The 21,237-nt window shown below is 49.8% G+C and overlaps 1 protein-coding gene across 1 annotated transcript in view; it reads right to left on the bottom strand.

Moving 5' to 3' along the window:
* Nucleotides 1–1,252: 1,252 nt before the first annotated feature.
* Aldh1a3 (aldehyde dehydrogenase 1 family member A3) overlaps nucleotides 1,253–21,237 on the bottom strand; it is a 34,495-nt gene continuing 14,510 nt past the window's right edge. Inside the window, exons 6-13 of the mRNA XM_059273218.1 lie at nucleotides 20,964–21,092; nucleotides 19,111–19,224; nucleotides 17,871–17,973; nucleotides 15,926–16,110; nucleotides 11,738–11,902; nucleotides 10,259–10,416; nucleotides 9,060–9,134; nucleotides 1,253–3,159 (exon numbers count right to left, since the gene is read on the bottom strand). Coding sequence (XP_059129201.1) covers nucleotides 3,087–3,159; nucleotides 9,060–9,134; nucleotides 10,259–10,416; nucleotides 11,738–11,902; nucleotides 15,926–16,110; nucleotides 17,871–17,973; nucleotides 19,111–19,224; nucleotides 20,964–21,092 — 1,002 coding nt within the window. The 3' untranslated portion in view covers nucleotides 1,253–3,086. The remainder of the gene's footprint in view (nucleotides 3,160–9,059; nucleotides 9,135–10,258; nucleotides 10,417–11,737; nucleotides 11,903–15,925; nucleotides 16,111–17,870; nucleotides 17,974–19,110; nucleotides 19,225–20,963; nucleotides 21,093–21,237) is intronic.

Genomic DNA, 21,237 nt, shown 5'->3' with positions numbered 1-21,237 from the left:
CATTCCCGCAGATCCATGTTCTTCTTGCGTTTGCTCGCATCCCACCCAGATTTTCAGAAGCCTTAGGTTGACATGACCTTCCCCAAGGGGGTTCAGCTGGAAGACCATGGTCAGAGGTAGGTCAGCCACCTACTTCTCTGAATTTCCACGCCGCTTCACTGAGGCTAACTGTTCTTTTTGTCTCCTGATGGTTGTCTTTATTCAGCCAAATCCTCACTTTCTTCTGATATCCCCGAAACAATGATTTAAACACCCTCCCCCACCACCCCACCCCCGCCAATCTCTACCTGCAAGCACTGTCTGCTACATGGATTCTAACAAGAGGTGAACATTAGAAAGAAGCCACCTGCCGAGAAGTGGAGCTAGAGCATCCCAAAGTGTCTTCTTTTAGAGAATGCACCCAACCACAGTCATACAAGTGCACATATACATGCACCTGCACACCTTATGCACACATACACAAGCGCACGCCATCACACCTATCGTCTCCAGAGTGGTTCTCTTCGGGCAGCCGTATTCTAATTCATCAAACAACAGAAAATGTCATTTTTATATCATCTGTTCACATTTGGATGAGAAATGAAATGCTCATAAATACACAACACATGGGAAAGTGCACACTGAGAGAGGTCTCGTCCAGCCTCCTGTGTGCCCTTTTTAAGGGGGTGGTGCTTTTCTACATGTCAGTCATCTGGGCTTTTGGTACTGACTTCACAGTCTGGTCTTCCCAGACCTATCCAAGTCCAGTGAGGGTTTCTGCTCCAGCATCAACGTCAGGTCACAACCGGGTGACGGACGTTTCTAGGCAGTTAGAAGCCTTAAGATCTTCAGCTAAGTTAGGCCCAGACCCTTAGATCATCGTAGAGAAAAGTCACACACACACACACACACACACACACACACACACACACACACACACACAAATAAAAACAAACAAACAAAAAACATGGTCACTATTTGGGGATAAGACGTTTTCCCTAAATCCTCATTTTCTGTACTCAATCACCATTGCTTTGTGATTAAAGGGGCCTGGGCAGTGTAGAAAGCACCTTACACTTAGCCTATAAGGCACAGGGCTGTTCAACATCCAAGACTATAGGGATGGACATTACCATCAGGAAAAGAAGCCCTGTGTGTGGCCGACTGGAGGAGTATAGTTTTATTTTTGCCTTTACACAGAAGTCTGAGAGAGAAGATTCTGCCACAGAATTCAAATGGGCTTAGTCCTTCAGTGAAAAAAAAAAAAAGAATGTTTCTCAAATGTCCAATTTTATTATATCGTTGCTGAACACAATCCAAAGTTAGGATCAGAATTCCCAGTCCAATCAATTGAAAAACCATACCACAGGGGTAAACCTTAAAGACGTGAGATCTAACATTATATAGATTTTCATTTCTAAATACAGTATATTACAGAAGGTTAAATATACTACCTCTGTGTACTTACAGCTATAAAAAGATACATTAATGATACCAATTATAAATAATGTAACATTTCATATTAAAGGCATTATTGTACAGTGGAGGAATAGCAACCCTCTAATGTACTATGGTGAAGGGTGGTGCCTAGAGTTACTGAGATGCTGGAAATTCAGTGTATGAGGCCAAGTCCCGATTTAACAAGTTACTGGTAGTGTAAGTGCTGAGGGGGAGAAAGAAGGCGAGTGGAATATTGCTTGTCTCTGACAGGGCTGAGAGCCCCAGTTCACGCATCCCATTCCTTATGCACACACTGGTTCTGATATGAGGGTTCATTCTCACTGTTACTCAGTCCAACTTTAATCCTTAAGTGTAAGCGTCACAGACAGTTAGAGAGGTGTATGTTACCAAGAGTGAAAGTGCCCAAAAGCATTCAACCCAGTGGGTTTGGTTCTGTTCTATTGTGGGAACGGTTTTAGTTTTCCAAGTTAAAACGTGGACTTTGCCTATCACATGGATACACCGAAGAGGAAAAGAAAAATGTCATAATGTGAATGAAATATCCAGGTCACTTGGCTGGTGACCGGGTCCCCCTATGGGACCCGGGTGTTATTAGTTAATCAATCGGAAATGAAAACCCCAACGGGACTTTACAACTATGGAGCTAAGCAGTGCAGCTGTCTCTCAGTGGCGTGCCCTTTGCTCATCTAAAACAGGTAATGGAGCTGGGGAAAAGAGAAAGGGAGTGGGCACACCCATTGCCGAAGGTGGTAGAAACGGGTGATCTGTGAAAGTGAACGATCTGTGAAAGTGAACGATCTGTGAAAGTGAACGATGGCTCTGAGTGTCAAGTGTGCAGCTCAGTCACCCAGGGTTTGCTCTGCTGTGGCAGTTCTAAAATGAGTCGTCAGGGGCAAAGGTGACACTAAGGATGTTCTCTGCCTAAGAAGGGCCTTGGTTTTGACTGACCGTCTCATAACTGTAGGGCAGACTCTTTGGGATGTGGATTTGGTCATTCCAAAGTCAGGATTGTTTACAAGGTGAATCCCACAGTCAATGTCAATATGCAGTCCTCGGGACTGGCACCCCCGCAAACCAAAGACTTCTGGAGCCTTCCCTTGGAGTATGTTCCCCCTAAGCTCTCCACACGGGGTCCCTGAAATCCTCCTTTCATACCAGCACTAATCCCTTGCTTGTGAATAGTCCCACTCAGAATGAGGAGGGACTTGTTCTGTGCACAGGTGACTCTGAGGAGCCCGTGAGAGCAGATCCACTTGCAGCCCATGCCGTGAGCTCTTTCCACATTCCTCCTGGGGTCAGAAAAGCATTTAAAATAACTGCGGGACACTTCAGAGACCATCTCATATTAACAGAGCCCCGGGTGTCTTTGCTGTGTCCTGCACGGAGTCTGAAGCAATGGCAGCTGGACACCAGTTTCTCCCCCAGGCAGGCCTGCAGTTTTCACACATAACAGCCAGCCGCCCACAGTCTGGTCCATAAAGCATGAGTGTGAGAGGGAAAATCAAAACCGTTAAGCTCTAGTAGACCGAGTGTCCCGAAGAGAAGGTCCTGGGAAGCTGAGCACTGTCATCCTGTTTTCTGCTTGTGGCAGGTTGGAGTCGCCAAGGACAGCTGTCCAGCTTTTGAGGAAGAGACCGGTCTGTCCTTCAGGGGTTCTTGTCATCGAGTTTGATGGTGACAGTTTTCACTTCTGTATACTCCGCCAGAGCATATTCACCTCTGTGACGACAGAAAAAGGGGGGCATTCACACTGTCAGTTCATGGTTCTGGGGAAACTCTTCTAATGCCTGAGGCCTCTGTTGCAGTTTGAGTGCTGGGGTTTGTGCGACAGAGCACCAGGTGGTGCCTGCCCGTAGCAGGGGCAGGAGGCACTATGATGCCCTTAGTTAAGCGTCGGGAACTGGAAATGTGAGTTTACATGCTAAGGTCCTGTGTGTGATGCTTTTGAAGCCGTTAAAAGAACGAAGGGTTTGCTTCTGGACCATGAGAGATGAAGACAAGGGCATAAACTCAGGGCAGTTCTCTGGGCCAGGGGGGTGGCTGCAGAAGAGGGACCTTTGCAGGTGAGTGGGGAGGGGGGGTCTGGGGTGTGAGGCCTGCACTGACTATGTAAGTTTTAAGTGGCCATTTGTTACTACTTGAATAGACAGAAAAGGCTATGTCTGAGCCCGAGGAGATGGCCAGCGGGCCACAGGGACATGTGGCTCTGAAGGACACAGCTACAAGAGGAGCTGGGTCAGACTGCAGGGGAAGGGAACAGACGCTGGCACAGGCTGGGCTCAGGAAGGTGACGGCCCTCAGGTTAGCATCTTTGGTATTTTTCCTTCCCTTCTGCCTTACAGGGGCCAGGGATCTTTCCTAGGTATCATGGGCCATCCTTGGAGGAGATCCCCTTCCCAGAACCAAGAGGCAACTTAGATGGAGAATTCCTCCATAGTACACGCTTAGCAATTGCAGAAAAAAAAAAAAAATCCAGTTCCAGAAAAGACAGAGGTAGAAACAGCCTCTCCAGTCTCTATATGAAAAGATCTGACCCATAATCTCACCTCATCTCTGAGACCTGCAGGTGAGCTACTCAGCCCAGCATCATCAGCCTGACTTCTGAATGTGTTAGAAATGCAGATTCCCGGGCCTCACCTGGGACTACTGTAGCAGGTAAAACAGGGAAGGCAAAGTAGTAAAGTGTGTCCACACCCTGCTCCCGGTCCTGGTGCATGTGTTAGGTTACACAGCAAGGGAGGACCAATGCTGGGGATGGGACTCTTGTGGCTAATCGACTGACTTTAAAACAGAGAGTTTTCTGGGTCCTTTGGGTGGCCCAACGGTCCCTAAGAATTGAAGAAGAGAGTTGAGTAAAAAACGATACAAGTCACCAAAAGGTACCACTGGGCTGGTTGGGAAGATGGCCGAGGCCTTCAGCCAAGTATGAGGTAAGCCTCTGGGGGCTGGGAAAGGCTAGGAAACTCAGTCCTCACAGCCTGTGTCCTAGAGGACACCTCCTTTAAGCTCAGAGAGAGCTGCACCTACCCTGTAGGGCTTGGTGTCACATGTTTGTGTCACCTAAGACATTGATTTTTCAGAAATTTCTACAGTAGAGTCAAGAAATTTGTGTTGAGTTAATTCCCTGGGTGATTCTGATGCCTGCTTGAGTATAAGAGCAACTTAGGCTTAGGATCGTGTGGATGAGTCAAGCTGATTGAAATCCCTGAGATTGTTTCAACTGTGCCGTGGGAACACCACCACTCCTGTTCAGTTGCTCCAACTAGAGAGAATTCACATAGGCCCCCACTCTGTGCTGAGTAAGTAATGTCACCTTTAAGAAGGCATGCTGTTTTCGATGTCCTGAACGTTCTTACAGAGCAGCAGGGGAAACACAAGCAACCAAATGGAAAATGCTACACAGGACACACTCATTTTTGCAGAAAAAGAAATGCAAATTCCTATAAGTGTGAAAGGGGCACACACACTGTCTCACACTTGAAGACATTCGAACCCACACAGAGACACTTTCCTGTGGCTGAGCACGGAATTCTAGGAATTCATTCTGAGAACCACCACCCTAAGTGCATAAATATTTATACACAAGGAAGCTTATAAGCAGGGTTTGTAATAATGATGATGATGATGATGATGATGATGATGATGATGATAATAATAATAATAATAATAATAATAATAATAATAATAATAATAAAGGCCTGTGGATGTAACACCAGTGTCCATTGTGGGTGGCTAAAAGACTGTGAGATATTCAAAACTCATCTCTGAGGACAAAAAGTGGCTTGCTTCCACATTAGCCAACAGAAAAGAATGAGTGGATGTATGCCTATCCACAGAAAATGTACCATAAACTTTCAAAATGAGCAAATAGTATTGTACAGAGAAGGGGTGAAATCTTTCTGAATTAGCTCCTGTTGAACAAGCTCAGAAGTGTCAGCATGTTCTTGCAGGACACAGCCTGTAGATTCTTCTTTCTACTTCCTCATCTGTTGCTCTGGTTCAAGTTCCTGCTGTCCTCATTCACCCCCTCACCCAGTCTTTGCTACCTCAGGAACCAAAGCCATTTGGGAGCTCAGCCCTCCTCCTAATAAACCTCCCTAGGATATCAACGGCGACAAGGACTGATAACAGTCTGCTGAGAAATGCCCAGAACTTAACACCAAGCTTGGAGCAGTAAAACCGCTCAGCAAAGACTTGCAAGAGGAAAATCCCTGTCCTCGTGGAAGTGTCCTTTGTCCTTTGGGGAAGTGTGTGACTGCACTCACCTCATGCCCACAGGGTCTGCTGTGGATACGCCCTTGGACAAACTGTTGTCATCAAGGGTGTCTTTAGAGAGCTGGGAGACTCAAGGCCAGGTGGGAGGCCAAGGTCAAGTTTGAAGAGCAAGACAAGACAAGCCAGAACAGATGCTTTTTCTTTTTTTTTTGGTTTTTCGAGACAGGGTTTCTCTGTGTAGCTTTGCGCCTCTCCTGGCACTCACTTGGTAGCCCAGGCTGGCCTCGAACTCACAGAGATCCGCCTGGCTCTGCCTCCCAAGTGCTGGGATTAAAGGCGTGCGCCACCACCGCCCGGCTAACAGATGCTTTTTCTAGAAGTTTTGGTTTTAGGTTTATATTTGTTTCCACCATTAAATTTAAAAAAAAATATTTTTAATTTAAAATTATTTCTTTTTAATTTAGAAAAACAAAACCAAAACAAATATTTGTGCCAGGCGGCGGTGGTGCACACCCTTAATCCCAGCACTCGGGAGGCAGAGGCAGGCGGATCTCTGTGAGTTCCAGGAGAGCCTGGTCTATAGAGCGAGATCCAGGACAGGCACCAAAACTACACAGAGAAACCCTATCTCCAAAAAACCAAACCAAAGAAACAAACAAACAAAACCCACCACCAACAAAAAACACACACACACAAATATTTGCCATGTGAACTAACGAGGAAATGAACACAGTGAGCAAGCAGTGGCCCCTCTAACGAGTTGGACTAAGGGCCAGGGAGGGAGGAAGGTCTGACCATGCCGCATCTCTGCCGTATGAGTCTTTGTTGGCTGCCTTGGATGCCTTACTTACACTGCAAAGCAAAGAGCCAGGATGCACCAAGAGGAACAGGCTTTTCAGACTCCATCCAAGACCAGCCCTGAAATGCATCCTGGAGGGGCTGGCGAGTGTACAGCCAGTAACCAGCCCAGCCCGAGTGACTAGTTTGGGGAAAACCATGGAATCCATCTAATGGTGCTCCAGCATAGAAAAGGGGAACTTGTTGCCACAAGGAGACATTAATTTGAAACAACTGAAAATAGAAATTATTTTTTCAAGGCAGTTTCCAGGCTCCTTACAAATGATCTGAAAATATTTCATCATTTAAAAAAAAAAAAACCAAAACAAAACAAAACAAAAAAACAGCCATTCAAGAAAGTCCCCAGGACAGTTGTCAGGATGAAATATGACTGAGGTCTGTGAGCTTACCACGCCACTCCGTGGCAGGCATAGGGACCACGAACCACACCTAGGGATAGGAGTGGCCCAGGTAAGAAAGCTATGCAGTGCATCCACAGTGGTTCTAGGGAAGGCCAGGCAACAGGTGTCCCCTGTACGCCTTCCAGTCACTCTGTGTCCTTCCAATGACCTTCCCTCAGGGGACTGGGGTGCTTGCTGCCTCCCAGCCTCCAGAAGGAAGACTGTGAGGGATTTGAGTTTCTCCGTCCTTACAACCCACCTGGCTGAAGACAGAGGACCAGAGGAGACACGTGACCTCATAAGCTCTGGTGGCTTCATCTGAAGTGGCTTAGAGAGATAACTCCTAGGGCAGGGGTTAGCTCAGTGGTAGAGAACTTGCCTCACATGCTGGATGACCTAAGTTCAATTCCCAGTACCGCAAAACAAAAACTAAATCTCCCAAAACAAAATTCTTGCCTAGCAAGGCCTGGGCTACGGGAAGCCAAAGGTCAGGGTGCCAGTGTTCTTCTTAACTCTTGTCCTTTTGGTTGTGAGCCTAACCTTTAATGGCTGAGCCATCTCTCCAGCCCTACTCTTAACTCTTATGACCTGCTAGCCTCCTGGACCATCCCTTGAAAGCTGATATCCCCTCTCACGGACTGTCTCTGAAAGAACATGAATGACTGTGCAGGGGCTCTGACAAAACCTTCTAGAGCCTGTGCTCAGCAAATGCCAGCTGTCACCAGCCTTGTTACTATTGGAGGAGCCTGGAAGGACCTCAGGTGACCCTAGCTCTGGCCTCCCAGCCTCAGCCGAAAGGCTCCTCTGAGAGACCACGAATCGGAGACTCCAAAACAGCAAACGTAACAGGCTGCCACAGGAGCACCAGGCCCCTGCCACAGGAGCACCAGGCCCCTGCCACAGGAGCACCAGGCCCCTGCCACAGGAGCACCAGGCTCCTGCCACAGGAGCACCAGGCTCCTGCCAAAGGAGCACCAGGCTCCTGCCACAGGAGCACCAGGCTCCTGCCAAAGGAGCACCAGGCTCCTGCCACAGGAGCACCAGGCTCCTGCCAAAGGAGCACCAGGCTCCTGCCACAGGAGCACCAGGCTCCTGCCACAGGTCTTCGTGGCCAGGAGTCAGTAAGTTAGTGCAGGAGAAGCAGTCATAGGACCAAGGCGGGGGCCGAAGGACACTCTGTGGTCTTTGCTCATGTGCACAGATGACTCCTGAGCATCTGTCATGCGTTGGGGATGGTCTGAACAGAGCTGAGGTGGTGTAAGGGGCCACAATTCCATGTAGACCAGTCAAGAGCCAGTGGAAGCCAGCACCTCCCTGTTGTAACAGGCTCAAGGATCTACAAGCGGAGCTGCTCAGTGTCCCCGCTGAGGCGTAGGCTGAGGAAAAGTGCCCAGGGTCTGCTCTGACTACAAGTGCAGACGTGGAGAAGGTAAAGCATTTGTATATAAATGACACAAACTGTTTAAACAAAAGGGAGAACACGAGCCCTCAGAAACGTCCAGGAACAGCCTTGGGGTGTTGTCACAGATGGCTCCCCGGGAACATTGTGCCTACCAAGATGTTTGTCCACACTGGCTAATAAAACCCAGGAAGAGGGAATGGAGAGAGATGCCTTCATGTGGCAGGGGACCTCAGCATCTCCACCCAGCTTTTGGCCTGAGCCAGAGGCAAGATGGCCCATCTATGAATCTTAGGAGGCCAGGCAGGAAAGAGACACAGAGAAACTTGTTCAGGCCCATAATGTTCTGCTGGAGCCATGGAGGCACACCACAGCCCCGCAAAAAAAAAAAAAAAAAAAAAAAAAAAAGTATCCAGGAGGAAGCAGAATCACCCACGGTATGACCTCAAAGCTTGTGCCAGGCTCTGAAAGCAAAGGTGGGCAGATTCAGAGCCTGACTTGAGCCAGTCTGCTTTCTCTGCCCAAAGTGGAGATATGTGTCCTAAGACCCTCATTTGCCATGCCCTCATGCCGCTATCGTAGGCCAAAAAACTGTAGAATGTCCCTAGGGTGATGGCGCCAGGCAGGGCAAGAAGCTGAGGCTGCAGATTGGTTCTGGGGGTCAGGGGGTACAAGGGTGGAAAGAAGGGACAGATCCTGAGCAGCCTCCACTGAGGGACCACCAGCCTTCATGGAAGAGGGGAGTGTGAGGGGTCAGAAACACTTACAGTTCTCTGCCATTTCCAGACATCTTGAAGCCACCAAACGGAGCCTGTGTGTAGAATGCATTGTAGCAGTTGACCCTAGAGAAAGGGGGAGAGGTGCTCCTGTTACCTGGAGAACACTCGCCTGCATCTTGAGACACTGGAGGCACAGTGATGCCCAACACCCGGCCTTTGGGCAAAGTCCCCATAACTTGGACACAGCACACCCCTTATGCTCTTTACGTCTACTTCCTTTCTTCCTGCTGGAAACTACAATTGGAAAATACAGAGGAAGCGAGCCAGGGGTTGAGTTAGCTGTGCAGCGATGCAACCCTGACCTCAGAGTTCTGCTTCCTAGACGATGCGCGTGACCCTAAGCTTGTTCAACCTCTTTGAGCCTCACTTCATTCCTCTGGAAGATGGGCACAAGTATCCAACCTGCGGAGTTATCAGTGCAGAGATAAGCATCCGTACCCTGCAGGTTAGTTATGTGCTGTCTTTAGGATCCACCAGAGACACAATCAGAGAGGCAGTGTGACACAGCTGTCAAAGGTTCAGGCTTTGGAGTCCCCTCGGCTATGTCCCGTGACCTTTGCTAACCAAAGGCTCTGCACCCTCAGGCTCAACCGCCATCAGATACAAAGATTTTGTGCAGAATTATTTTTCTGCACAGATAGTACAGTACAGTAAGTATCAATACAGCCTTGTATTAGGTGTTGAAAAGCATGTAGATGATTTTGAAGTATGCAGGAGGGATGGCGTATATCTTTGTGATAAAATGCCTTTCTAGTATGTATGTTCCAGGTCCTGGGCCAGAGTGCCAGTATGGTACGAATAAATAAATAAATAAATAAATAAATAAATAAATAAATAAATAATAACAAATAAGCAGGCAAGCTGGAGGATGTTCTTAAGCTATCTGCACACACGAGAGACTTGAGTGGTCGTGGACTTGGGCCTCTCAGCAAGGACTGAATCCTCTGCAGTTAAAGACGGAGGGCCGACTGCACTAGCTGTGTGATGCTGGACAAGTCACTCCATCTCTCTTTATGCCTTGATTTCCTCGTGTGAAAAATGAAGGACTTAAGGCCATAGGATACCCATTTCAGAGGACAGTCAGCAAGGCACTCAAAACAGGGAGAGCGCATCACGTGAAAGAAAACTGAAGCTAGCAAGCCAGGGGCTCAGAGAACGCAAATGCTCGTTACACGTCCTTGGCTCACCAGACTGTGCCCGACTCCAGTGCCGAAGCCAGCTTCAGGGCTTTGTCAAGGTTTTTGGTGAACACTGCTGCCGTGAGTCCGTAGTCAGTGCTGTTTGCTCTTTTGATCACTTCTTCGAGATTTTTGAACTTCAGTATTGGCTGCACTGGTCCAAAAATCTGTAATCAATTACAAGGAGAGTAGGAGGAAGCCTGTGAGGTGAGGTCAGGCACCCGGCTTTCATAGTTTCAGAGTTCCTTCTCCCAAGACAAAGAACCCCCGAGACCTCTGTAACTGTGTGATGGCTGAATTTGAACGAGGGGATTAAGACAGAACAAAAATGGAAGATAGCCCAAAAATATATACACTGCATTTATGATCCCTCCATGCTAGCACTGCTTTTGAATGCTGTCAGTCTCAGAGCCTTGGGAAAACCCATGTATAGCAGGGTATACAGAAGGAAAACCATTGGCTAGCTCTTTGGAAAGTCCTCTAGAAGGGTGTCCATGGGTGGGTGACCACTGTTTTCCTGGTGTCTTTTTCTGTCCCTTAATGAAGATACTTGAACTGTTTCTGTAGTGAGTCCCAGGGGAAGGAAGGGGCCAGTGGTCAGGCAGCAAAGAAGAGGGAGAGAGGAGCCATGGGGTTGCCCATTTAGAAGGATTCTGAAGGGAGCTTGTGATTGAGTCAACCCTGGGCAGGATTACATGCCAGGACAGCGCATAGTCTCTGGGAACGGCTTCTCCGCTTCCTTGGGGCATCTCACCAAGAAGTGTGCAAAACAGCAACAGCAGTGAAAGAACCATTTTAAAAAGAGGTGCATAAAGATCTGAGCTCTGTACTACCGCAGAGAGGTGAGAAGCCTTTCAACACCTTAAGGAGAAAGTACCAGATAACCTCCTTACAGGGAAGCCCACGCCCATCCCTCACATGGACATTCTTAAAGGTCTAGTCATTCAGCCTCAGACTGGCTTCTTACTGATCCTGTGCAGGAACAGCAACCATGTGTCTAATGTTGGGACTGAGAGGCAAAGGGAGATTTCCGCTTTTACGGGAGGCCTGCTTTATCTCCATCATTCTCCAGAACAACAGAAAGGTTCTGTGGCAGAAAGGTCCGTGAGAATTACAGCTGGGACACATTCCTCGAAGGACACTTGTTTAAGGACAGTCTGAAGAGTGTGAAGCAGCCACAGGTCCCGAATCCATAGTTTGGTGTCTGGTAACACCCACCAGGCTAAGAGGTGTTGGACCTGGGCTGTGCATGAGTTGGGGATGGACTGCGGCTGCCCGGAGACCATGAACCAGGACAGAAACTGGGCTGTAGCAGTTGTAGCTGCTGTAGGCCTTGAGGTTCACCAGAGGCACCAGAGCCCCAAAGGACAGCAGGGCCACTCAGAAATGGAGCTGTTCGTCCTGTGAAGGCTTCCGAGATTCCTGGGGCCCCAGAAGAATTCTTTGGAGGACCCCTGGGGCCCCAGTTTTGGCTGTAGCCACACCTACCTCCTCTTTGGCAATCCTCATGTTGTCGGTAACATCTGAGAAGACAGTGGGTTTGATGAACAACCCTCTGTCCTCCATGGCTGACCCCCCACATTCTAGCTTGGCCCCTTCTTTCTTCCCACTCTCGATCAGCTCGAGGATTTTGTCAAACTGCTTTTGATCGATCTGCAAAACACAGAAGGGAATTATAAGCACTTCCTTCCAGGAGGGGACTGTTGTAGTTCTAATGGCCCCGAGCACCACCAGTGGTCCTCTGCTCTGTGTCCTTGTCAAGTCCTAGATCAGCACACAGGCGGCCTTATGGGCAGATAGTCCTCCCATGCACAAACCTGGGCTCTTTGGAACTGGGGGCCACGGGAAGGTCGGCTGTTCTCACCTTCAGCTTGAGGCCTTATTCACATGTCTAACTCCCGTCCTTATGCTGAGAGGTCAAGTGTAAGGGTGAAATGGGTTCCGAAATGGTTGCATTCTCTTAGGTCTTGGCATTCTGCTAGAGTTACTGGATTTCACAAGTAGAAACACAGGATGCCCAGCTAAATGTGACTATCAGAAATACAACACATGATCGCTTTATTGTAAGTATACACCAAACAGCATTTGGGAGATACTTAAGCTAAGACGCCTTCAGGTTGTCTAAAAGTCAAGTCTAGTGGTCTCACTATTTACCTGTGCGCCACAGATGGGGGGTGGGTACTTATTGGACTTATCCCATCACAGTGCAGAGGAGGAAGGGCTGAGCATTTGATGCAGCATCCCTGGGGACAGTGGAGTGGGCCTCACAGTAGAGCATGGATGCTGCTTCTTGGTTGGAAGGAAACGAACTCAGAAAGGTTCTGCCTCCTGCTACCTCCTCATTGGCTCCAAAGTGCCCTAGGCCACAAGCCACAGATGAACACACAGCTGTGGGACACAGTACTCAACTATCTGTCAAACGGCCACCCCTCCTGGGGATGGCTCAACGTGGAAGATGCTCTTCCTGTCCTCTTCATACCCAAATGCTCTTATCGTGACCCAGTTGACGGTGTCCTCCCTCCCAGGCTGAGGGAGATGGAGTTTAAGCAAATACACTGTTACTGCGACTTTTAGATAAGAGACTTGGTTCCATTCCAGTAACATTAAGTAGGAAAAAAAAATCCAGGGCTGAAGAGAAGGGTCAGTCAGTAAACTTAAGGACCTGAGTTCAGATCTCTGGAATCCATCGAAAAAACTGGGCATGGTGACCCATACCTATAATTCTCTCAAAGACTAGGGTAGACAGCGAAAAAGGAAGAACCTGACCTTGACCTCTGGCCTCCACACAAACCTATAGTACATGCACACACATATGTAAGCATGGCTGCACACACACATGAACCTACACACATGCGTATACCACCAATATGCAATATAGAAAAAGGATGAAAAGCAAATAAACCCATTTCAAGTACAGAAAGTTCTTTGAGTTTCTTTTTAAGGAACAGTAATAAAAGAATGAAATGGTGGAGGCCCATGATCTCTTTTACAGAGAGATGCCTACCTGTAAGGAAACCCTGGAGGGGTGCTCCAGGAATAAAGAGATGGGGGCCCGACTGTGGGGAGAGGTAAGAAAGGGTGTTGGTGGGGTGGTGCTGGGGGAACCCTTTCGCTGTAGTCCTTTGGACATGGTTAGGGGTTTAGAGCCACGTGCTGACACACCCACGAAGAGCCACGAAAGCAGCCACAATACACACGTTCCAAGCCCTCTCAGCCTTTCTCTGGGTGAACCACATCTTGGCTTAAAAGTCCCAGATGGGGCTGGTGGGATGTTCAGCAAATAACGGTGCTGGCCATCAAGTCTGACAACTTAAGCTCAATCCTGGGCTGGGCAAGGGATCCACACAGTAGAAAGGTGACAGCTGGCCCTGCCGAGCTGTCCTCTGGTCTCCACATAAGCACTGTGGCATGTGCACCCCACACATCATGCACAAACGTATACACATACAAATTAAATAAATAAAATGTCACATAAATGCCGGGCGGTGGTGGCACACGCCTTTAATCCCAGCACTCGGGAGGCAGAGCCAGGCGGATCTCTGTGAGTTCGAGGCCAGCCTGGGCTACCAAGCGAGTCCCAGGAAAGGCGCAAAGCTACACAGAGAAACCCTGTCTCGAAAAATCAAAAAAAAAAAAAAAGTCACATAAAACATTTTTTTTTTTAATGTGAAAAAAAAGTCCCATATGTTATGAAACCTCTCTCCTCCTAGGGGGCTGACGTAGCTCACTGTAGTAACTTCACCAGGCTTCAGGTCTCGGCTAGCTGGAACTATGTTGTCCTGACAGACCCCATCTTCTCTGCAGGCAGCTTGGGTCCCTGTCAGAACCCTACACACCCAAACGCCACTCCTCCCGATGAGTCCTCATAAACACGTTGTTTAAATCTAATAGCCATCCATGAAATGTCAGCTGGTGCCTACAGTACAGGAAGAGAAAGATCTGGCAGGAAGTGAAGTGACAGGGCAGGGCACGGCACCAGAAGTGGGAAAAGATGGCTCCCGCAGGACCATCCACGGCTGTGCTTGCTCTGCAGAGGACGCCGCCAGATCCCGAGCACGGGCCAGGTGGCCTCCTTGCGTGTCTGCCAAGCTAACCCGAAAGATGATGGAGTGTTCCAGCAAGCGGTCTCCAGCCCCGGCCCCCGATCTAGGTCAGCGAGCTCTTCCACAGGCCCGAGACAGACAGGAGTGTTTAGGCAGCTGGACATCCTTGCCGAGTGAAACCTCAAAGGTCTTGGAAGGACGAAGAACATCACTAGGATCCTGACATAATGTCCAGGTTAGACAGTGTGAGTTCCAAAGCGACCTCGCACAGCAGAGCCCGGGAGGGACGGACACCCACTTCCCAGAAGAAGTGTCTGTCTGGCTCCAAACGCCACACTGGAGACTTGGGAAGGAAAGGACGGGAATGATAGGAGAAAAAGCTGTCCTTAGTGTGCCCCCAACCATTCCAGGTTAACTCTAAAACTTAAGGATTTGATACTGATCTGGGGCCACGTTTGCCCTGAGACCATGGACTGCCTTGTGTTAAGACTTCGGAGTCTGTGATTGAGGTTGGGGCTGAGGACTGTACACAGCTTCCCAACCAGGGACACATGACACCAGAGCCACAGAGCATATGGACTGGGGTCAGGGTCGGTGTTACCTTGGCCAGAAAATCTCCCTCCATTTCTTCCCTAGCCAGCAGCCACACAGGATGGTTGGGCAAAACTGACTGAGATATCCTGAAATTACACAGGGATGTGTGTGTGCCTCCTAGGTCAGAGAGCTGCCAGTCAGTGCTTCTCCCTTAGAACAAATTCCCTCTGTTGAGTACTTCCTAGTGATGTGACATCTTCTACTGCTCCCATTTTCCAGATGAGGAAACTGAGGACTGGAAGGAGCAAAGTCCCAGAGTCTAGTTTGAGCTCAGCAGCTTCCTGTGTAAACATTTGGTGCCAACTCAGTGGTCAACAGTGAACTTCTGGGATAGACAGCTGTGGGTAAGTCACGGATATGGCTAGAAACTTGAGAGTTGAGCTGAAGTCTGGCAAAAATCACAGAGCTGCCGCCATGCTCTGGTCCGATAGTGCAGGGGTGGCCAGGCCGCCCTCTTGAATATCTGCCCATCAGCTTCACTTACCATTAGCAAGAAAGCCACACAGGATGTGCCCTTTGCAAATGTTATTAAACTTCATGGTTACGGCCGTTTGCATCCTGTCCAGGCTTCCCAAACCAGGCCGGCAGAAACCTGTTCCCACTGCCCAGGATATAGTCCTGTCCCTAGAGTCTCTCTGCCCTCTGGTTCCCGAGGGTTATCTCATGAGGTAAGGCATGAGGCCTTGGGGGTCCCTGAATCAAGACTTACCAGTCAGTGCCCTGGCTGTACCCCTCTTCTGCAGGGTTCAAGAAACTCTCTATGTGACCTGTCCCCAGGGTTTGAAGGTGATCATACCAAGAGGGCTACAGGGTATGCACAGATGGCCTTGTGTCTCAGTCCACTGGCTCCTTCCTCTTCCCCATGACTACAGCTCCATTTCCTGACAAACCCAAGTTCATCAGCTTCTTAATGAAAGCCTTGAGTGACAGCACAAGCTAGCTCTTTTCCTCGGAGGGGCAACCTGTCTGTGGCCATACTTGTGCTTCGCTCAGCCCCCAGTGGAGCACCCCACTGGAAGACATGCTTGTTGGTGGTTACCTGGGGCCCCTGCTCTGTTTTAGCATCGAAGGGGTCTCCAACTGGCCTCTTCTTGGCATACTCCACACTCCTCCTCACAAACTCTCCGTAGATTTGCTCTTCCACGAACACCCTGGAGGCCGCTGTGCAGCACTGGCCTTGGTTGAAGAACACTCCCTGGTGAGCACACTCCACGGCCAAGTCCACTGGGGGTCGGGGGAGGCGAGAGGAAGCGATTAAGTTGTTACAGCAGGCCCTGGCGACAGCTGCAGCTCTAATTGCCCCCACAAGAAAACAGGCCCCAGATGACTGCATTTCAGAAACTAATTTTTCTTTCTCAGCGCTTCCCAAAGGAGAGGAGAGCGGGGGAGGGATTTTAGATCCATCAAGTCTGAGTTGAGTAAGTCCAAGAGCAAGACTTCTCAGCGCCATTAGTATGCTAGTGAGTGCAGAGCCGGAAGACTTTCCAGTTCATCTGTCCATGGAACCTCCACCCCAGCTTTCCTGTCTGAAACGGGGGACAGTCTGGAGGGACTGTACCCCAGCAGGGTTGTAACAGGACAGTCTCACGAGGCTCTCGTTCCTCCCTGCACCTCACCCCTGCAGCTGGGCCCGGAGCTAGGCTCAAATGCCTCTCCTCAAGACACCAATTCATTTCCTGGTCCCTGATGAGAGCCAGAAAGGATGACCGAAGTGGCAGAATGGTGTGTGACACCCTGGACATTAAGTCAGGATTTAATTTTGTGAAATGGCGCTGCCTGGAGGAGGAGGCAGGGGAACTGGGGGGGGGGGGGAAGGGGGCAGGCTCTGTTTTCGAGAGCCTGGAAAACCAGCCCTTACATAGCTTGTTTCTGGTGCTTTGCTGTGGGGGTTCGGGTCACAGAGTGGACAGCAGGTGGGATGCCCACTGTGGTGGCCTAAGAACACAAAGCAGCCCTGGTTCTTTGGGATGGGAGTTTGGGACCCCAAATGTGAGTCGCAGTAGGGAAACATCTAAAACTGTTCCAAGAGACTCCAGCAGCGACATTGCTCAGGTGAGAGACGGGCAGTCCCTCTCCACAGCCTCCCTGGCTTTCTTCCTCACTCTTCTCTCCCACTGAAAACCAACTTTAGGGACAGGAACTGCTCCCCATCCTTCACATCTTAGTGAGAAATTGTAGCAGGGTCATTATTTCTCAGGGCTATTTGCGATCCCGGTCTTCTCTGAGTGGGGCACTGCAGTCTTTGTTCTCTGTGGCAGAGATTTCTGGCACCAGTGGACAGGGGAGGAGGCTGTCCTTTAAAGCGTGGGTGTGCTAAGGTCTTTGAGGAGTCACACCTTGTGGGAGGTGAGCTAGTGATCAGGTGAATGGACGCCCAGTGTGGTCCTCTCTGCCCTCTTCTGGACACAGCAGCCAACAATAACCCACATTTTAGTATTGTGTCATACAGCTCTGGCAGACACTAGTTGCTCCCAACTGCTGTGCAGGCGGCTTTCCCAGGGAAGAGGTGACACGGGAATGACACCCAGAGCATGTTTTTATTCTGCATTCTGAAGGGTCAGCAAGACCCAAGACAAAGGAGAAACACTTCAACTCTTTCAAGAGCCTGGGAGCCCTGCGTCGATACTGACTTGAAGCATAGAAAAATGGACGCCCAGAGTGGGGAGCCTGCCTCCTCCTTCTCCAGCCCAGAAGGGCTCCACAGGAGAAACTGGACCTGGTCTTTGGGGTCCTCACAACCCCCTCTACCTTCTTAGGTGCAGGAAGGTGATCTTAGCCTTCAGGGGTAGACCGTGCAGTACCTGTAAGCCACAGGCTTACCTATCTCAGAATTGGTGTTCTTCCCTCCATAGGCTGGGCCTGTGGGGACAGCAGGCAGCCCATCCCATGGGGGAAGTATCGCATTGTGTGAGCATGCTCCTCTTTTCATGAGGCCTGAACACATACCAGGAAGTGAGGAAACACCTATCGCCCCAGTGACTCACGGTCAGCGTCGGCGCATACGATGCACGGGTTCTTGCCCCCCAGCTCCAGCGTGACCCGCTTCAGGTTGCTCCGGGAGGCGGCTTCTTTAACCAGCTTTCCAACCTTCAGGGTAAGAATCAGGCTTTGTTAACTCTTAGACATGGTGAACTTGGCCCCAGGAGATGGAGCCATGCCTGGTGGCACTGTGGTCACCTGCCTCAGTGACGCACCCCAGGCCTGATGCATCGTATTGTCACACAGCCTCGGCTCCCTGAGCTGGCCACTGCCGCTGGGCACCCTGCTGAGGGTGACCTTCCACTCCTGCTAGTAACAGCCAAGACTCTGTCAGCCCGATATGGAGGTCACGCTGATTTGAGGGGACTGTCAATTTAGGGAATCAGCAAAGATGGCCCATCCTTGTGAAGACATGTGGCCAGTTCTTTGGAGCCCTTTGAAGACTGAACCCTCCTTGGGAGGAGGAGTGAGAACTGGTAGCTGATATGGTACCACAGGACAACATGCCCGTATACCCTGACAGGGGCTCTCTGTGCCCTGGATATGCAGATGGAGGTACAGCTGGCCTAGCATGCCTCCGGACACATCCTGGTAACAAGTTTAGCCAGACACCAAGAACTTGCGAGCTGGGAAGGACCCAGGAGACCAGGGCAGACCCCACAACTTAGAGCTGGGTAGCTCCGTGTGCACAGTGCCGGGACTGTTTAATGCCGAGCAGGGGAACGGTGGTTGTAGGCTGTGGTCTAACTGTGACTAGGGTCTCTGAGGATGCTCACCCTGGCTGCCAAAGGGGAGGACAGGGCGGGGTAGCAAGCTCTAGCCAGACTAGATATCACAGAGAAGTCCGTCTCTCCCGTCGTTCTGCTGTCTTCTTTTTTTTCTTCATTGACTTTTCGGTGCTTTTCACATGAAGGATGTATAAACATTTGGAGAGCTACATGCAGTACAACTGGTTTTCTACCAGTCTGTTTATCATCTCTCAGCCTTACTTATGATAGTGTTGACTATACAGATGTTTTACATTTTTATTTTATCTTATCTCTCATTTATTTTTTTAAGGCTTCCACATTCTATTAACTATTTATTTAGTTTGGAAACTGGAACAGTGGCATTTTACTAATAGTTAGAACATTGTTAGATTCAGGGGGAAAAAAAATCGTATTTGAGCTTCTCAAGGAAATGTCTGTGGGTCTCAAATAACAGAGTGCTAGTTGTGTTTGCCAGCAGCTCCCGAAGAGGGTTTACCTCTGTGGACCCCGTGAAGGCTATCTTGTTGATCTGTGGATGAGAGGAGATTGCTGCTCCCACTGTGGGCCCAAAGCCTGGCACGATGTTCACCACACCCGGAGGGAACCCGACCTGGGAGGTACAGAAATGGCATTGAAGGATCCAAGGGACAGCACCAGCTGCAGCTGCAGACCCACCCGCAGGGGTGGCAGGAGTTGTAGCTGTGTGATGTCCCCGAGCAGAGCAGCATCCTCAAAGGGAAGCTGGGTCACACTGGCCAGGACACACCCACATCAGCATCGCCCCCTCCCATACCCACCTCCTAATCCTCTGCTGCAAGCTAAGAGTGCAAGCACTTTAGTGAATTGATCATCCCCCACCCCCACCCCAAGAGCCTCTCACCCTAGCAGGGCTCAGGGGCAAAGGCTCAGGGTTGCCACTAGGTGGCAGTAGCCCTCTTGTATAAGATTGCCTCTTATACAAGGTGTGTGTGTGTGTGTGTGTGTGTGTGTGTGTGTGTGTGTGTGTGTGTGTATGTGTGTGTGTGTGTGTGCTTGTATGTCTGTATGTGTATACATGTGAATGTGAATGTGCATATGTGAGACTGTGTCTGTGAATATGTGCGTGTGGGTGTAAGAAAGCATGGGGATGTGAAAGCACATATGTGTATTTGTGGGAGAGTGTGTATTTGTATGAATGTATGAGTATGAGTGTGTGAATGGGTGCACCTGTATGTGTGTGAGTGATCATATGTGAGTCTGTGTGTGCTTGTATGTGTAAACATGTGAATATGAGAACATGTGTGTGTGTGTGTGTGTGTGTGTGTTGAGGTAAGGAGCAGTACCTTGGTCACACCCCCATCTAGAGCATCTGTGCCCTTGCCAAGCCAATGTGGGCTCTTATTCTGCCCCACCCTCATCAGGTAAAATGAGAAATCCTTCCTCTTGCTAGTCCCACTGGACTCATCCAGGATTGACACTTGCTGAGGCAGGGGGCTGCTGATTCTTCCATACTCACACTCATGCAAGGCACATATGGGAGACCTCCCATTAACAAGACTCTCCCCAACCTAATGGGGTAGAAGGTGCTGTTCCCAACACAGCTGGGTCTTGTCTGTGACTTTATTTTTAAAATGTCGTTTTAGGGCACAATGTTTGAATCTTAGTTTCCCAGACACAATTCTGTAACAGTTGTGATGTTGGAACCCTGGAGTCTCTTTTACATGATAAGTATGTGGCCAGTGAGGTGAGGTGAGACCCAGCTGGTTCCAGAGGCCCCAGCCTCCCTCAGCAGTACAGCGGGTACTTCCCAGGCACCTCAGTCCGGCTGGGAGCAAAGTGGTGGCCTTTCTTGTTCTTTCGGTCTTTGCTATACGCATGCTGATGATGGAATGGCTGAAATATGCTGCCAGGTGTGTCTGGCAGGTGTCCCTCTAGGCCACTGCTTCCCTGAGTTGTGGCTCCCTTGGGGTGGGGAGGGCAGTGTGGAGGCTCTTGGGGACCTACGCACAGCTGCAGCTAGCTGGCTAGCTGGCCAGGCCACCCTTCCCAGAGGAGGAAGAACCTTTTCACATCTCATGGCCACTGAGCCCAAGACTGTGGAGTTTGGGGCTTCCTTTTCTGGCCCCCTCCTGCAAATGCTCTAGATAAAACAGTGCTGTCAGTTTGCGACTTAATGAGAGAAGCAGGGGTCTTATTAGGACAGTGGGGAGGAACAGCAGCTTTCAGATCAGCTACTCCATGCAAAAAAAAGTCATGCTCTTCCCTCTGCACCGTGAGCTGATGGCTGCTGTCACAGATTTTCATGGTGCCTTGCTCCTGGGTATGGGGATCTATCTGGAATATATAATATCTTCTTTTCAGGCTTCTTACCTCTTTGATGAGAGAGCCAAGGTACAGGGCGGTGAGGGGTGTCTGCTCAGCTGGCTTCAGGACCACGGTGTTCCCACAGCACAGGGCAGGAGCCAGTTTCCAGGCCAGCATCAGCAGGGGGAAGTTCCACTGTGCCAGAGTACAAGAAGGGGACCATGAGGCTCAGGTCCACTGTGCCCCCAACCCTGGGCCCACCCTGCTCTATGGAGGACACTTCCTTTGCATGGTCTGGATCAGGCCTCGAAGGATAGCATTGGCATGTGCAAGACTACCG

Source organism: Peromyscus eremicus, chromosome 1 (assembly GCF_949786415.1).
Source record: "Peromyscus eremicus chromosome 1, PerEre_H2_v1, whole genome shotgun sequence".
Taxonomy (NCBI): Eukaryota; Metazoa; Chordata; class Mammalia; order Rodentia; family Cricetidae; genus Peromyscus; species Peromyscus eremicus.
This window is presented reverse-complemented; position numbering and strand designations above follow the sequence as displayed.